The 16,149-nt window shown below is 54.6% G+C and overlaps 1 protein-coding gene across 2 annotated transcripts in view; it reads right to left on the bottom strand.

The window, feature by feature from the left end:
- Positions 1–767: 767 nt before the first annotated feature.
- The window catches only part of PDE6B (phosphodiesterase 6B), a 32,533-nt gene continuing 17,151 nt past the window's right edge, over positions 768–16,149 (bottom strand). The window contains exons 4-22 of one of the 2 annotated variants that reach the window (XM_059395602.1): positions 13,116–13,256; positions 12,950–13,024; positions 11,594–11,658; positions 10,697–10,763; positions 10,464–10,511; positions 9,574–9,723; positions 9,202–9,345; positions 8,686–8,751; positions 8,162–8,308; positions 6,891–6,998; positions 6,423–6,532; positions 6,141–6,228; positions 5,769–5,869; positions 5,425–5,532; positions 4,816–4,879; positions 4,437–4,511; positions 3,216–3,299; positions 1,831–1,987; positions 768–829 (exon numbers count right to left, since the gene is read on the bottom strand). In XM_059395602.1, coding sequence (XP_059251585.1) covers positions 768–829; positions 1,831–1,987; positions 3,216–3,299; positions 4,437–4,511; positions 4,816–4,879; positions 5,425–5,532; positions 5,769–5,869; positions 6,141–6,228; positions 6,423–6,532; positions 6,891–6,998; positions 8,162–8,308; positions 8,686–8,751; positions 9,202–9,345; positions 9,574–9,723; positions 10,464–10,511; positions 10,697–10,763; positions 11,594–11,658; positions 12,950–13,024; positions 13,116–13,256 — 1,860 coding nt within the window. The remainder of the gene's footprint in view (positions 830–1,830; positions 1,988–3,215; positions 3,300–4,436; positions 4,512–4,815; positions 4,880–5,424; positions 5,533–5,768; positions 5,870–6,140; positions 6,229–6,422; positions 6,533–6,890; positions 6,999–8,161; positions 8,309–8,685; positions 8,752–9,201; positions 9,346–9,573; positions 9,724–10,463; positions 10,512–10,696; positions 10,764–11,593; positions 11,659–12,949; positions 13,025–13,115; positions 13,257–16,149) is intronic. The other variant, XM_059395607.1, reaches the window with a different exon arrangement.

The raw sequence follows: 16,149 nt of genomic DNA, 5'->3' as shown, positions 1-16,149 counted from the left end.
CAGGTAAGTAGTACCCATTTCACATGGGAGTCATGTGTTTGGGTGTGGCTTTGCTGGTGCACAAACACTAAGGGAACCCTCACTGGTGTAGGACTTGGGCAGACCCCAGCTGTGGCAGAACTTTCTCCTAGGTTAGATATGATGTGCCCTCCACCACAACTGTTGCTGCATTAAAGAAAAGGGCAACTTGTTTTTATTTTATTCTAAATTTCTGGCCCTATTTGCCCCGGAACCAGATAGGTAATAACGTGTGTATCTCGTCTACCCAAATACACATTAACATGTGCGCCTGTGGATCTCACCCAGTGCTTTCAGACACGCAGGTCACAGACCCTTTCCAAACGTCAATCTGTGGTATAGCTGTGTACCTAAAAGACAGATGAGTGTAAAGGACGCTAAAGTGTATTTGTAGTTGACTTTAAAAAAAAATTTTTTTTTAAGATTTTATTTATTTAACAGAGAGAGAGGTGTCACAAGAGGCAGAGAGGCAGGCAGAGAGGGGAAAGCAGACTACCTGCTGAGCAGGGAGCCTGATGTGGGGCTCGATCCCATGACCCTGAGATCATGACCTGAGCCAAAGGCAGAGGTTTAATCCATTGAGTCACCCAGGTGCCCCAATATAAAAACATAAATCTTTAAAAAAATCAAAATATCCAAAATTGTCTCCAGTCCTTTTCTTGGGCTTCCTAACCTCCTGTAGCAAATGGTTGGAGGTGGGGTCCCAGCGGGTGAACGGATTGGGGCGCCGTCAGAACGCATGGACCAGCTCACAGAATGCAGCAGGTCGAAGACTTGGGTGCTGGGCCGCCGTTGCAAATCTCTGTGCCTGCTGCAAGAGAGAACGAGGGTGAGAGGACTGTGTCTGCCGGCCCCACCTCTCCTGCCCTGTGTCCTCTGCCAGCCCCGTGAAAGGGAGGGCAGAGGGTGGGACCTGTGGGAAGCCTGAGCCGATTAGCCTAGCCAGGGCTCAGCCTTTCTTATCTTAGCTCTCATAACACTTTTAGTTCCGGCGCCCCCACAGCCCCCACAACTTGACATAGGTTTCTTCCCCACCACAGGAAATAGCAAAAGTCCCAGGGCCACAGTGGCCACACACAGGCAAATACCGAGGCAACAATGTCAGGGATTCTGTCTAGGCCGCATGATGATTCCTTACAATGAAGCCACGTGAGCCACATTACCAAAACAGCAGGCAGGGGTGGGGTTGAGTAGGGAAAGGCTCTGACGCAGTAAAGGGGGAGATGTCATGTACGCTTGACTCTGAGCTCCCGTATTTTCTGTTTTTAGGTCTTTTTTATTTTTTTTAAGATTTTATTCATTTGAGAGTATGCGCGTGTACGCACAAGCAGAGGGAAGGGCAGAGGAACAAACAGGCTCCCTGCTGAGCGCGGAGCCCACTGGGGAGGCTCCAGCCAGGACCCCGAGATCATGACCTGAGCTGGAGTCAGATATGCGCCCTTAGGTCTTCTGTTTTGTTTCTGAGGGTAGATGGAAGTGGAGGTAGATTTTCCTAAGTTAATTAGGAGGGAACTGCTGCCTGGTGGTGGAAGAAATAGCTGTTGAGAATTCCCAATGTTTCACCTGGGCTTTGCTCCCTTTATAAAGGAAGTAACATTCAAATAGTTACTTCTTTAGAGAAAAGGAGAGTCCCTGGCAAGGAACAAGGAGATCCTGCAGTCATGCCCAATCCCGAGGGACGGCTGCCTCTGCAGGTTGGAGCCTGAGCACACCAGCCCCAGCACCACCTGCCACCTGCCCTTCTTGTTTAATCTCGTCCCTTCACACACTTCCATGTGGGGACTAACCAAACACCCGCCCTGCAGCCCAGACCTTTCTTGGCTGTTGTCATTTCCTCCTGTTGCTGCTTCTGCTCTTCTAGGGCCTTAACTTTGGCCTCATACTCGTCAGCCAGGGCCTTCCACTCCTTCCTGTTGTTCTGTAGTCGGTCGAACATGGGCAGGATCTCTTCGTGGAAACGGGAAAACTCCTGGACAGGGAGACAGGGAATCAAGAAGTTGTGTCACACCTCCTGAGTGTTCTAAGCATCCAGGGCAGGTGGCCTCCCCATGTCTTGTCCCTTGCTGGCACCAGCCTGTCCCCCACCACCCTGCCCTGCTCACCCAAGAGGAGAACTTGGGAGGGGACCTGTCTGAGGGAGAAGGGATGAGATGTCACTTTCCCAGCAAAGCCCTGGAAATGGAGAAGAGAGGATGGGAAGGGCACAGGTGGTCTTAGTGGGGTGAGGACCCCAGGAATAGAGAATATCAATGGCAGAAGGGGAGTCCTTTGGCAGAGAGGGTGGAAAGACTGGGGCATACAGGTTGGTAGAAGACTCCGGGCTGTTCTATGCACATCACACACACACACACACACACACACACACACACACACACACACGAGCATGGAGCATGTGGATGGACTTGGGGAAGGCAGTGGAAGGGGGGTGCTGTGGTGGGGCTGTGACCTGTGAGCTTCAGGACTGGGATATTCATCCTGGTTCTGCCTTCCTTTGCAGCACTTAGAGTCCTGCTGAGGGGGCACCAAAGGGAGCTGAGCTTTCAGTAAGGGGAAGCCCAGGTGCCGTGATGGTCAAGGTGGGGAGTGGACTGGCCCAATTAGGGCTGACTTCACTCAGAAGCAGACAACCTCCTCCTCACAGCCCCCAGGATCAGATGGAATTGGAGCCCATGGATGTGTTGGGCATCACTTGGGAGGGGCTCTGCAGTCAGAACCCCCAACACACTCCCTGACCAGTTCTCTGGGCTGTGATGTCACAGCACATGTCCTCGGCACAGTGTTCCCCGGTCACTCAAGTGCAACATGTGTTTGCTGGGTGAGGCATTCCCAGCTGGGACAGGTGGACCCATTGCTGTCCCCCTGGGTTCATAGGCCCTGAACAGATGCACCCATAGATACGCTGTAGGCCATGATTGGGGGTGGCTAGATGGGGTCTGGGGAAGAGACACGTGAGGTGAGATCTCATGGAGGGAGGAGGCTCTCCCAGAGAGTGGAGACCTGTGGGAAAGCATGAAGAGCTTCTGAGGAACTGGTGAGGGGAAGGTGGGAAGGGACTCCTGGGGATGACACTGAGGATTTCAGATTTTAAGTGCAAGGATGAGGCAATAGGGGCCATGGCAGGCCAGGCCATCGTGTGAACCCACACCAGTCCCCCCCACTCCTGTGAACCCAGCCAGGCCCCACACCAGCGTGCTCACCTTGTATACAAATGTGCACACAAAGTCGATGAAGCCAACCTGTAATTTGGGGAGCTCGGCTGCCTTGTTCCGGTCCATCATTGGCTTGGGGGGGGGGAGCAGAGAAACCTCTTCTGAGCCTGCAGGTCTCACTCAGCCCCACCCGGCTCAGATGAACATGTCCACAGAGACACAAATGAAGCAGTTTCCATGGAATGAGTGGAGCCTCTGGTCTTGGGGCTTAGCCTGCCTTGATAGATGCTGGCCCTTATAGGGGGACAGTCAGAATGCCCTTCCCCTTCTCTGAGTTATCTGTTAGTTCCACCGTGAGTCCACCATAATGCTCCCAGTTTCAGGTCCTGGAGCCCCTTCCTCCCACTTTCTTGGGAGCTATCCATGGTGCTAACTGAAGACCTGGCTTGGGACCCCTGCAGGGCAAAATCCAGAGGCCCTTGGACGGGTTATCCTTGGTGTCCACGTACTCCAGACCCCCTGGGCTGTCCCCTGCTAGTCTGTCCATAGCTACCTACTGTCTGGAGCTCCATGTAGCAAGGGTGAGCCATGCAGGAACTAGAGACCTGCCTGGTCCCCAAGTGACTTGGCTACAGGACACCCTTTCCTGCAGTCTGTCTCTGGCCCCAAAGCCTTCTCCACCTCATGCTCAGGCAGCTCCACTGACTGGAATTTACTTGTAAGACAAACCCTCTTTCCATCTCTTCCAACTTCTGTTGGACAATGCTATGCTGTCCTCATCCCCTTGGATACTATGCACGTTCCACTGTAGTCTAGCAGCATATTCCTGGACCCACATTGCTGACCCAAAGATCTCAGCATCCTCCATCTATCACGGTGAGGGCACCTGGACTCCTGCCACTGGCCTTCTCTGGCATGGCACTCTCCCCACTTGAAGGCCTTCCTGGAGCAGCTCTCAGCCTGGCTGAGGCTCACTGTGGGGCTGCCTGGGCTGTGGAGGCCCTGGGAGATGGGTCATGACCTGCCTTGACCACTTTTGACAATGACTTTCCATTTCCGCATGGGCATCACAGTTTTACCAAAACCCTATTTTTTCCTACAACTTTACCCAGATCCCGAGCCACCTAATTTATACTCAGCTCATGTCACATGATGGACCCCACAAAGTGAGACTGAGGTCCCAGCACCCCAGATCCCCAGGGGTTCCCTGTTTGCACCAAGCAAGGCCTGAGGTTCCCAAAGACCACAGATTCTGGAAGTAACACTCACAATGGGCTGCTGATCCAGAACTGTCCTTTCCAAGTCACCCTGTTCCCAGAACTCAGCCGCCACCAGCAGAGCAACCTGGTGGGTAGGGGGTACATAAAAGTCAGTGATCTTGTTGAGTTCAGCGCTTGGTCAGAAACTGACAAAGGGCCCTCAGTCTTCTCTGTCTCAGGCCCTCTGGGATCCCCAGTCTTCAGGCTGGACCTACCGCCCAGTGAGCATGTTGATGTGTGCCCACATGGTGGCCGTGAGCCCAGCCCCAGAGCAGGGGGGGAAGCCCTCAGTGCTACTTGCAAACAAAGGTTCTGTCCCCCATCTCAGGCTTCTAGATGCAATTGCAAGAGGCAATGACAAGAGGCTGGGGCCCTGCATGAATTCTGACCTTGCTCTGGACTTCCCATGGCTTGGTGATGGCAGACAGGTCACATGCAGTCATCATCATGGCCCTGCAGGAAGATGAAGCTCCAGGTGTGCCCAGGCTGGCCTCTCTCCCTCCCTCCCTCCCTTCCACCTCTGCTTCTGGGCACTCCTTCCACTAGTAGATCTCCTACTGTACACACACCCACTCCAACCCTAACCCTCATTCGTCACCTTCCCCTCGCCTTGCCTCCATAAGCTAAAACCACCATGTCTTCACTGGGCAGCTCCCAGTGCCCATGATTTACACATTTCCTTGTTGGATCTCTGGGATGGGCCTGGAGGAGGAACATAGTTCTGAATCTCCACTTTGTAGATGCATTAGTTAAGGTTCATGAATAAGAATTATTGCCAAATCCACAAACTAAGGAAATGGACTGTCTGACCCCAATCCTGTACTGTCTCCCCTGAAAATAAGGAACAAGTAAGAAGCTTCATTTTTGACGCTTCATCAAAGCTGTTTAGAGAAGAGCTGTTCTTGTGTATTATTCAGGGGCCTGGTGTCTTCTCCTTTGGGGGTGGGACATGAGGGTTAGCCAGCATGGAGATGGCTCCTGCTGCCCCCACAGCTCACATGACTATCTCCTTCCGGGTCGTCTCCAGGGACAGGTACTCCACCCAGCTCTTCCTGTCCTCATAGTTCTTAGACTCATCCACAATCTTCTGGAACATCGTCCTCTTCCTGAACCCCAAGAACAGAGAGAGACAGTTGACCCCCTCCTCACCCCATGCAGGATACCCCACTCCTCCTTGATCCTAACCCCACCACCCTTCTGGGAGAGAAACTGAGGTAGAGAACTCAGGCCTTGCAGGGCCGCTGTGCTGGCAAGGGTGTTCTAGGAGCTCCAGGTCCCTACCCTACCACCCCCACGAAGCCCCAGGTTCTCATCCCGCCTCCCGCAGGGCGGCTGCACCCACTTGAAGTAGAGTGCCAAGTCCGTGGCGATGATGGCTATGTCCATGAGATGGATCACGTGCTCGTGTTGCCGCCGGTTCAGGTTCTGGTAGATGTTCAGGGACTGCAGGAAGGGTTAGGGTTCCCAGTCTGTCCCTTCCCCTCCCAGGAACCATCTATCTGACCCTACCCTCAGGTCGCAGATCCTGGGCACCATACCCTGCACCATATCCACCACTGCCGGACACCTGAGCCCACCTCACCCTGCGGTGGGTGCATTTCCCCGTTAAACCCCACCCATCACCGCTGAACCTCCTCTAGCCCCTGGTCAGAATGCCCTGTGGCGTCGTGAGTGCAAGTGACAGGCATAAATACAGAGAAATTCTGACACGAACCTCCTCGGAGAGCAGGAACTTCCCAAACTCCAGGTGATGCCTTTCCAAAATCGAGGAGCCGTGGAGCTTGGCTAAGGGGTTCTGGGATCTGTTACAGAGGTTTCGTTAGAATCAGTTTGGCCAGAAGCCTGCACAGAGGCTCTGGCCTCTGGGTGCCCCTGCAGTTCCCTGCTCGCCAAGGAAGGGGCACCCCAACCCTCAGTGAGCTCTGGGCTGGCCCCTCCCTGGGCCACTGGTCATATGCTCCCCCAGAACACCCCAGGCACCCAGCGTGCTGCCTACTTCATCTGGTACAAGTTGTTGGTGCCGCGGTGGTCAATGTCGTGGCACAGGCCCGCAGTCACCATGGCGAAGGCCTCCAGGTCCGTGTAGTAGCTCTTCAGCTTCCCAGTCTGAGGGTACAGGGCCCTACAGCTGTGCAGCTCCAGTGGTCTCCCCCGCCCTGCCCCGCTCTGCCCTCCCCTCCCCTCCCCTCTCCTCCCCGCTGCAGGGGCGGTTGGGGGGGCGGTGGGTTGGATGCAGGCAGGGTGGGGAGGGGTGAGAAGCTCATGCTGCTGCTTGCCTCAGCCCAGGGGCCCTCCTGCACTCCTGGGGTGGGGGGTGCACCCCACCTCCTCCTTTTCTCTGCCCGCGAAGGCCCCCACCTCGCTCGCAGAGGAGCACCGGCCTCCAGCACCTGTCCCTCACAGGCCTGACCCAATCGGAGGGGGGGCAAGGGCGGCTCCTGTCATGCCCATGCTGGACACGCACCATGAGTAGCGTGAACATGGTCTGGGCCACGTTGAAGCCGTGGCGCCAGTTGTGGTAGGTGATCCTCCGGTAACCTTTGCTCACGGAAAACAGAAACCGCACCAGGACCTGAGGAGAGTCGGAGGAGCATGGGCTCTGAGCACGGTGCAGGAGTCCCCCCAACAGCCTGGTGTGAGAGTCCTTCTCCCAGCCATTTGCTGCTGGCCCCTGACCACTCTCCTGGGTGGGACACCTATGGGGTGGATGAGTGGTGGCGGGCAGTCTGAGAGGGGAACCAGGAGGGGACCAGTGTCAAAGCTAAGAAGAGCTCCAGCTTGCAGGGGGCCTTCAACCTATTGCCCAGCCCCAAATTGGGAGACCCCAGGCAAGAGGTATGGAATGTTTTGGAAGAAAAGTTCTGTTTGAATGGCCCATGTGTGGGCTCATGGCATGGACAGTGGAGAAATAAAATGGAGGCTAAGGGTCCAGAGATGAAGGGGCAGGCCGGGGGCGTGTGAGCCTTCTCCTACAAGGGCAGTTACCCCTGGACAACAGGGTGCAGGCCGAAGGGGCCTCTTACTCATCTGCTGTGATTTTTGGTGCCAGAAAATCATTCTGAAATTTTAAAAAATTCTAGTAATCATTTCTCTGCTTTTTGCTTCTGTGTTTTCCTTTAGTATGTAGTAAAATTTCTTTTGAAAATGCCAGCGTGCTGCACCTTTTCTCAGAGGAGGCACGAGGAGGGACGGTTCCCTCACTTGCACGGTGGGGAAGCAGACACTCCCTGAGGTGTGAAGGTGGAGGCAGGACAGCAGCCAGGAAACTATCAGAAAGCAGCAGGGCTCAGGGCAGAGCTGGAAGGGCCACCCCTCCACCCTGGGATGACCTTTGAGGGGTTCTCTACATTCTTACTGTGCAGATGGCTTTTGCTTTCTGGAGCTCATGGGCTCCTGTTTCTTCTCCATCCCACGCCCAAATCCCACTCTTGCCTAATGATGCACTTAATGGTCAAATTGTTTGGAACAACCATTGACCAAACATTCCCTCCACCCATCTAACCAGTGATACATCCATTCAATCATTTATGCTAGGCACAGTTTCTATAATGAACATGGCTGTCCCCAAACTCTCTGTAGGACCTAAGACTTCTGACCACATCTCTCCCACCTCTTGGGGGACTTGGGACCCCTTAACTATGTCCAAATTTTATCTTCCAGTGGATCTGGGACCCCTTGCCACAACCCACCACGTCCCAGTGGATCTGGACCCCTTCCCATAAACCCCATCCCCACCTCCTGAGGGATCTGGAACTTTCGGACCACGCCCAGCTCGTAGTACATCTGGATGCCACATTTGACCAGCTCCAACTCTGTGCACTCCAGATCAGAGAAGTGGAACTCATAGATGTCGAACTTGGTGGGCCCTGGCAACACTTCCTTCTGTGGGAGGGATTGTGGGGCTGAGGGAGGCAGGCTTTTCTCTTCCCCTCCCAGGATCCTTTGCCCAGTCTCAGATGTCCCAGGTTTGTGGTGACATCTGCCCTTCCTGTGGCTGGCCACTCATAGGACCCACCATGAGAACAGAGTTGTTGTCGGGGAAACAGGTGCAAAGATAGGCACATTAGGAGATCTCTCTCTCTCTCTCTCTCTCACACACACACACACACACACACACACACACACGGACCCAGGCATAGAGACATGCAGACAGCAGCAAACATCAGATGACATGCTCAGGTCTCCTAGGATTGAGGAAGTCACCCCCGACCCTCAGGCCCCTCCAGTCTCCACCTGAGGGGTGGGAGTCAGATTCTGACCAGGATTGTCCCCAGCTCATCCTCCTCACAGTCGGCAGGCTCCTTCCCCAGGCGTTCCCTTGTTGGCTAAGAGAGAAGACAGCTGTGTTGAGACAGAGTAAGTGTCAGCTATACCCCTCATAAGTATGGGACAGGGTGCCAGCGTTGCCTACACCCCTCATGAGTGTGGGACAAGGTGACATCAGGCACAAGACAGGAGTCCCAGCTGGAGCTTCTAGCTTCGGAGAGAAGTGACAGTGGCTCCATTTCCTGTGTGTCCCTCCTTGCCTCTCTGGCACTGTTCTAAGCTCTCCACATGGACAACAGGGGGAGTCCTCATACAGCCTGACCAGGAGGGCTCTGACCAATCCCTGCTCACAGCTGAGGACGCAGGGGAGGGACTGCCCCTGGTTGTGCAGAGCACGTAGGACTCCCTGGCTAGCCCGGCCCTCTGACCACAGGATATGCCCCAACTGCAGGGATGCACTGTCTCCCCCCTGGGCAGGAAAGGGGACCAGGGCCTGACAGGAGTGGTACCAGGATCAGCTGGATTTCGTCCTTGTCACATCTCACGTGGTATAGAACCATGTCCTGGGCGATGTCCTTGCGGTTCTCCAGCTTATTCATCTTGTCGTAGGTGTCCGTGTTCAGCACTGACCAGCCCAGGAACTGCGTGAGGGACTGCAGACACAGCAGCAGTGTCACCACCCTGTGTCCTGGTGTGTGGAGTGCTGCTCCAGTGCCCTGAGTGCTTTCAAGCATCCTCCAGGGCCCTCACAGCTCCTCTGGTCCCACTCTCCTCGGGCCTCATGCTGCTAAAGCAGGTGGCAGGAAGGGTCTCCACATGGCTGGGTCCCATGCCATCACACAGGCGTCCCTCCAAGAGCTGCCCCTGTGACACGTGTTTACCTCCATGAGGACTTCATCCTGCTCATCAAAAGGCTTCCCATCTTTCCTGTTGTAGAATGTTGCAACCCCCACAATCTCCTCCTTTTTGTTGACGATGGGCATGGAGAGGACATTCTTGATGACCCACCCCGAGTCGTCCAGAGGCCCTTCCTGCAGGGAGAAGCGTCCAGAGATGCCCGCTCCTCTGGGTCTGGCCCTGACTCAGGCCTGTCACCCAGCAAGCACCCATTTCATGTCTTCTGCCCTCAAACTGTGGTGACTGGGTGGCTCCTCTTGTCTGCTAACTCCCCGCCATGCGTGAGAGCTCTATGTCCCTGGGTTTGTGTTGTGACTTCTCCCGCTAGATGGAACTGGGGCTCTATGCCCCCAGGGCAGCTTCATGGTATGAATTCTGCGGGCACCCAGGATCCCCTACGGGCACCCAGGATCCCCTGTCTTAGGAGGCTCCCACGCTTGATTGTCTTTGCCGCCATGATCTTAATGTTGATAATAATTGTTGAATTATTGCATTTCATTCTGTGGGCCCCACAAAATATGCTGCTGTTCCCATGTCACATTCCACTGACACCTGGCCAGTGAAAGGTGGGTAGTGGCCAGTTCCTGGAAGAGTCTTGGAGACCATTTGACTCTTGGCCTTCTCCAGAAAAGAGCCTGCTCTGGTCGTGTGTCCCCAGAGGAGGACCCAAGGGGCAGACTTGAAAAGCCCCTTGTGGTCTGGCCTTGCCTGCCTACTCATAGACCCGTGCCTGGAAGTGTGTGTCTGCTGTGGTTAGCCCCTGAGATTGTGAGGTTGCTTCTTAAGGAGCGGAAACGAATTTGGTTCATCGTTGCTGAAACACAATGTGTTCTTCCTTAAGTAAGCATACTTACTCTAATAAATGAATAGATACCTGAAATTTGAACATTTCGTCGGCGGGGGCATTCATAATGTTACAGATCTGGAAGAGGATCAGGAAAACAATTTTACCTGGAGCAGCTCAATGTACGATAGGGTTCTAAAGACGACTATCCAGCCCGATGAGCTCTACGTAGGTGAGGCAGGGCAGCTGGGAGCTGGCAGGGGTGCACAAGCTGGCAGGAAGGGCCGGGGCGCCAGGCAAGGGCAGGGCCTCAGCAGACTCACAAAGCCACTTTCTGCCACGTAGGTTGGAAGACCACTGGCCAGGGCCCAGTGATCAGCTGGGGGTGTGCTGGGGGAGAGAGCAGAGGGTCAGATGGTCGGTGGGTTATTAGATGTGCACGTAGATTTTGGCAGAGTGTGTGTGTTAATGTTGATTCCCTTTTCTGAGCTCTGGGTGTGGTGGGAAGGCTAGCAGGTTGTGGACTCAGGGGGAATAAGAGGAGGCCAGGGGTGTGGTTTGGGGGTATCTTTACTGTTTTATCCTTCCTCTGCCTATGCTGAGGCCCCTCACCCTGGAGAAGCCCTTTCCTCACTGGGGGCCCCACTCTTCAGTCCAGCCCCTGGAGCTCAGTGTCAGTCACCTGTCCTGCAGGCTTAGCACCTGGATCCCAGTCCCTTGGTGGAACTTGCAGGATGGGGTTCTGACAGGCTTATGGGTCACATGGCCGTGCAGCTACAGAGCGAGGAACGGCGAACACCTGTCCCCAGTGTCTCTAGTTTGGAGCCCTGACCTGCCCTCAGCCTAGCCTGCCTACTACTAGCCTGGATATCCCCATGGATATCCCCTCCTCCCTGCCCTATGGGGTGGGCCTTCTGGGGGCTCCACCTGCGTGGGTGGCTGGGTGAGCTAAGATGAGACCCTGAGGGACTCAAAGATCAGTTATTGCTGACAGGACCACCTGGATAGCTCACCTGGGCCTCTGGAAGTCCACTCTGGACGTCCACGGTGCCTCCTTCCCCATCCCATGCTGCCTCACCCTCCAGCATAGGGAGTAGCCCTGTGTGAGGGACCTGCCTGAGGCTGCTGAGCCATTGTGACAAATCCCCAAAGCCCACCGGGCCTGGGTCTGAGGGTGCTCTGCCTTCAGGTGATGCGTCTCCTAAGACCCTGGCACTTACGGGATGACCTTGATGTCTTCCTTGCCATGGAGGATATAGTCGATGACTTTGTAGAAGACGATTTCCTGCAAAATGGACCGCAGCAGTCGTGAAGGGCTCCCTGGGACAGCTCCCTGGTGGGAACCTCCCTGAGGGTGAGAGGAGCTACCCAGGTGTCGTACTGGACATGCATTTGCACACAGAGCACACACCACACACCCACAGTTACACACAACCTCAAGGCACACATGGATTTGCATACATGTGCCCACACATTTATACACAACTACATATGCACACATGGACATGCACTCAAGCACCCACAGAGTAACACACCTCACGTGCACATATTTTGGATGCCACATGCGCCCACACACTTACACACAACCTCACATAACACATGGACATGCACACATGTGCTCACACCCACACAGTTACATGCAACCTCACATGCACACATGGACATGTACACGTGCACCCACACAGTTACACACAACCTCACGTGAACACATGGATGTGCACACATGTGTTCACAACCCCACACCCATACAGTTACACACAACCTCACATGCACTCTATGTACATACACACAGACCATCACTGACACTCATGGAACACACAATACACATTTGGTTTGCATTTGTCCTCATTCTGTCTGTGTCCCACTCAAGCCCACACACAAACAAGGTCCGGGACCCCTTCAAATGTATGCACGCAACCCACCCAGGCCAGTACACACATACACAGACACACAAACACTCAACTGTGGCAAGTCATGGTCACAGCCAAGCCATGAACAGGGACTCTTCTACACACTGGACCCACAATCCTGTGAGGAAGGCCCAGTTATCAGCCCCATGTGACTGGTGGGAAGACTGAAGCATGGCCAGGTGGGGTAGTGTGTGCCAGATTGGGTGTACAATAGTGACAGAGGTATCTGCCCCTGCTCCCATGCCCTTTTGACACTGCCTTTCTCCTGCCCATGCACACAGGTGTGCACCCACATGTGCACACACATGTATACATGGTTCCACACGGGAGGTGCTCCAGTGATTTAAGGGTGGGGCAGCTGCTGGTCATTCTCACTGGGCTGATAACCCCATCAGGAGATCTGCACCCACCCCAACCTGGCCCCAGAGCATGGTCTGGAGTCACTGGGGACAGCAGACAAACACTCAGCGACTGCCCTCCATAGCAGTCAGGTAGCCAGCTGGCCCCCAACCATCTGTCCCCACAGCCCCACATCCTTCCTGTAGCCCTCCCTCTCCCACCCTTGGTCAGGTTGGCACAAGTCCCTTCCCCACTCTGGAGTTGTAGTTGGAGCCAGGGAAACCAAGATACATGGGCTTGGTTTGTCCCCCCTCCACCATGACTCACACGGCCGTCGGGTGTGCGTGGGCCTGAGTATGGCTGGGCTTCTCCCATTAGCACAGGCCACACGTCAAAGAATTCCTGAGCAGAGAAGAGAAGGGACAGAGTTAGTGAGCCCTCACAGGAGCAGGACAAGGCTGGCCAGGAGTCCTGTGGAGAACTGAGGACTCACCTTCTCCTTGGTCATGTCCAGGAGGCCCACTGAGTACCGGTCACAGTTCAGATACGCACGCACGGTGTAGAAGGCCTTGTGGAACTGCCTCTCGATGTCTGTCAGTTCCTCAAACACCTTGTTAGCTGACCACAGCAGCACCTGGGGGCGGGCACAGCTGTGAGCCTGTGGCCACACAAACACACCTGGGTGACAACGGCAGTACCTGGGGGGGGGGACACCTGTGAACTTGCGGCCCTCCACATCTGGGTGACAACAGTAGCAGCTGGGGGGGCACACCTGTGAGCTTGTGGCCACTCCTCACCCTCCACACCTATATGACTACAGCAGCACCTGGGGGGGGGACATCTGTGAGCCTGTGGCCACCCCTTCTCCCCACATGTGTGACCATAGCAGCACATGAGGCGGGGATACCTGTGGGCCTATGGTCACACACACACACACACACACACACACACACACCCCTATGTGACCACAGCAGCAGCTGGGGGGCACAGCTGTGAGCCTGTAGCCATACACACCCCCAACACCTGTGTGATACCCAACACACATGTACACATGCAACTGACCACAGAGCTCCAGAGGGACACTGCTGATGGTACCCTTCCGATAGCATCTCCACAGAGTCCCATCACCCATGGTTTCATCCAAGCACATGACTACCTGCTCCTTGACCCAGGTGCCCTGAAACCTCTTGGAAGGTAAAGCCTCCAAGCTTTGGCTACATCATTGTCACTCACTGTCTGGTGCTGGCCTTAGGCTAGGTTAGTGAGTGAAAGAGTGAATGCATTAAAATTTAAAGGCAAAACTCTAACCAACCTGCCTTCCCTAATCAGCCTTGAGAAGCTGGGTTTGAGAGCACGGATTCATTGCATTTTGGATGCCACAGAATGAGTTGAGAGTGATAGTTCATTGACATGCTCCATGAGGCCCTGGCCGGACCCTTCCCAGGACATTGACTCACAACTGAACACCAGGCTGCTGTCCAGTCTCACTGGCCAAGCTCAGAGGAACTCCCTGAGGCTCTCCCCTTACCTGCCTGGCTCAAGTTTCTCAGTTTCCTCAGCCAATGCCCAAAGACAGTTGCCTTCAGGCTGCACTACTCACAACCTCATGTATCTTTTGGCCTGTATTAAGTGTTCCCTGGTACCAAGACTTCCCTGCCACCATGATTCTTCTTTGCATGGTTCCCCTCCAGCCAGCCCCTCTCAGGCCCTCTGCAGCTGCCCACCCTTTGCTGTCACAGATAGGAATGGGCTCTGGAGACACCACTTGCCCTGGAGTGCTCTCACCAGCAGGCAGCTTAATTCTAATGCTCTCCATTAGAGCACAAGGCTCACGGAGACCTCTTCCCACCCACCACTCTCCATTGGTGGAGGAGGATTTCCTGGTAGCCTGGCCCTGCCCCGTCTTTGTCCATCAGTCTGCAAGGCACTCCCATGTGCCATAAGCACTCACTCTGACTGACCACAGGGCCTTTGTACAAGGTCTGTCCTCTGCCTTCACAGCACTCATTCCAGAACTTCCTCATCTTTGAGTCTTAGTCTAAAGTCATCTTCGGAATAACTGTCCTGAACACTTGCCAAACCTGATCCTTACAACACCCTATTTCATTCTGACCTCATAGAGGCACAGTCTCATTGTCTCCCCACTCCACCACTAGCTCCATGAGGTGGAGCTTTTCCATGGTTAGCAGAGTACCTCACACCTGTGTGTTTGCTGACTGCAGGGAAGGCTGTGAGGTTCGAAGCTCTAAGGCAGACAGTCTGAATTCCAGGTCCTGGAGCCACATGCCACTTTTGACATCTGGACATGCACAGCAGGGGAGGGCAGGACTCGGTGTTCACTCATGCACTGCCCTGTGTCTCCTTCACCTTTGAGCTGCTGGCTTAGTGCCCCAGTCCTCCCTGGCTAATGGCTTGGATACAGAACTCTTTACTCTTTTTCTCCACACCTAGTGAGTAAGGGTGCTGGTCTGCTTCTTTTCAGCTCTGTGACCTTAGGAAGGTCGGCTAACTTCCAGACCTCAGTCTCCCCACCTGTAAAATGGGTATAATGATGTTTTTCTCTCAGGATGCTGGGAAGAATGGTGGAATAGGAGTCGGGCTGTCAGAAGAGTATGTGGCTTTTAGGAGTCCCATGTGTGAGTATGCGTATGAGTGTGCATATGAATGTGTTAATCATCTGTGTGTCTAACTCACAGTTACTCCCTGAGCTCCCCCTGTGTACAAAGCCCTGGTTAGGACCAGAACACACACCAGAGCAGTAAGAATGAAGGGAGGCCAGCTGCTTAGAGATATCTGGGACAGCTGGAGATCTCTTGGTCCTGCTGAGTGCAGGGAAGGGGTGTGTGTCTGGGCAGCACATCTAAATTTTGAGCCGCCTGAATACTTTGGTGTCCAAAGCCTGTCCCCCAGGAGGAAGACAATGGGGAGGAGGAGGCCTTGTACCTCATAGCACAACACGTAAGGGAGACTCTTCCTGACCCCCCACCTCGTCCCGTCCTTCCCTCCTGGCAGAGCACCTCTTGTCACACCCTAAGCCTCCCCTTCTCCCATCAGACCAGGGACTAGTCATCACGCGCTCGTCTTTTCTCCAAAATAGGTTCTCATTTGGCCCTGAGGAACTTGGAGCTCAGTGGGTCTGATGTCAGGCAGCCTGGCTCACCGAGGGCCTCTGCCCTTCCTCTATTCTTCCTGTTTCCTTTTTAGCTTTCTGAGTTGAGTCTGGCGCACACAGGGAGCAAGTGAGGTGGAACACAGCTGGATGAATTTTCATGTCAGCACGCACCTGGGTCGTCAGGATTTAGAGCACCCGGTCAGCACAACACCCTCCCCGTCCCTGCCAGGCTCTTCTGAGCTCCGGCTCTGGAGTGTTCTGGGGCTTCATCTAGGCATCTTCATGCAGTGCCTGTCCTAGGTCACTCTGGGGTGGTTCTTCCTGAATCTCCAGTGCTTTGGGCCTCCTGGACACCCTTGCAACCTGGGACCTTCTGAGTCTGCTCCTACTCATCCCATTCCTAGGACAGCCTCCC

The sequence above is a fragment of the Mustela nigripes genome, chromosome 1 (genome assembly GCF_022355385.1).
Source record: "Mustela nigripes isolate SB6536 chromosome 1, MUSNIG.SB6536, whole genome shotgun sequence".
Classification (NCBI taxonomy): Eukaryota; Metazoa; Chordata; class Mammalia; order Carnivora; family Mustelidae; genus Mustela; species Mustela nigripes.
Note: the sequence above shows the minus strand (reverse complement) of the source record. Positions and strands in the feature narration are given on the sequence as shown.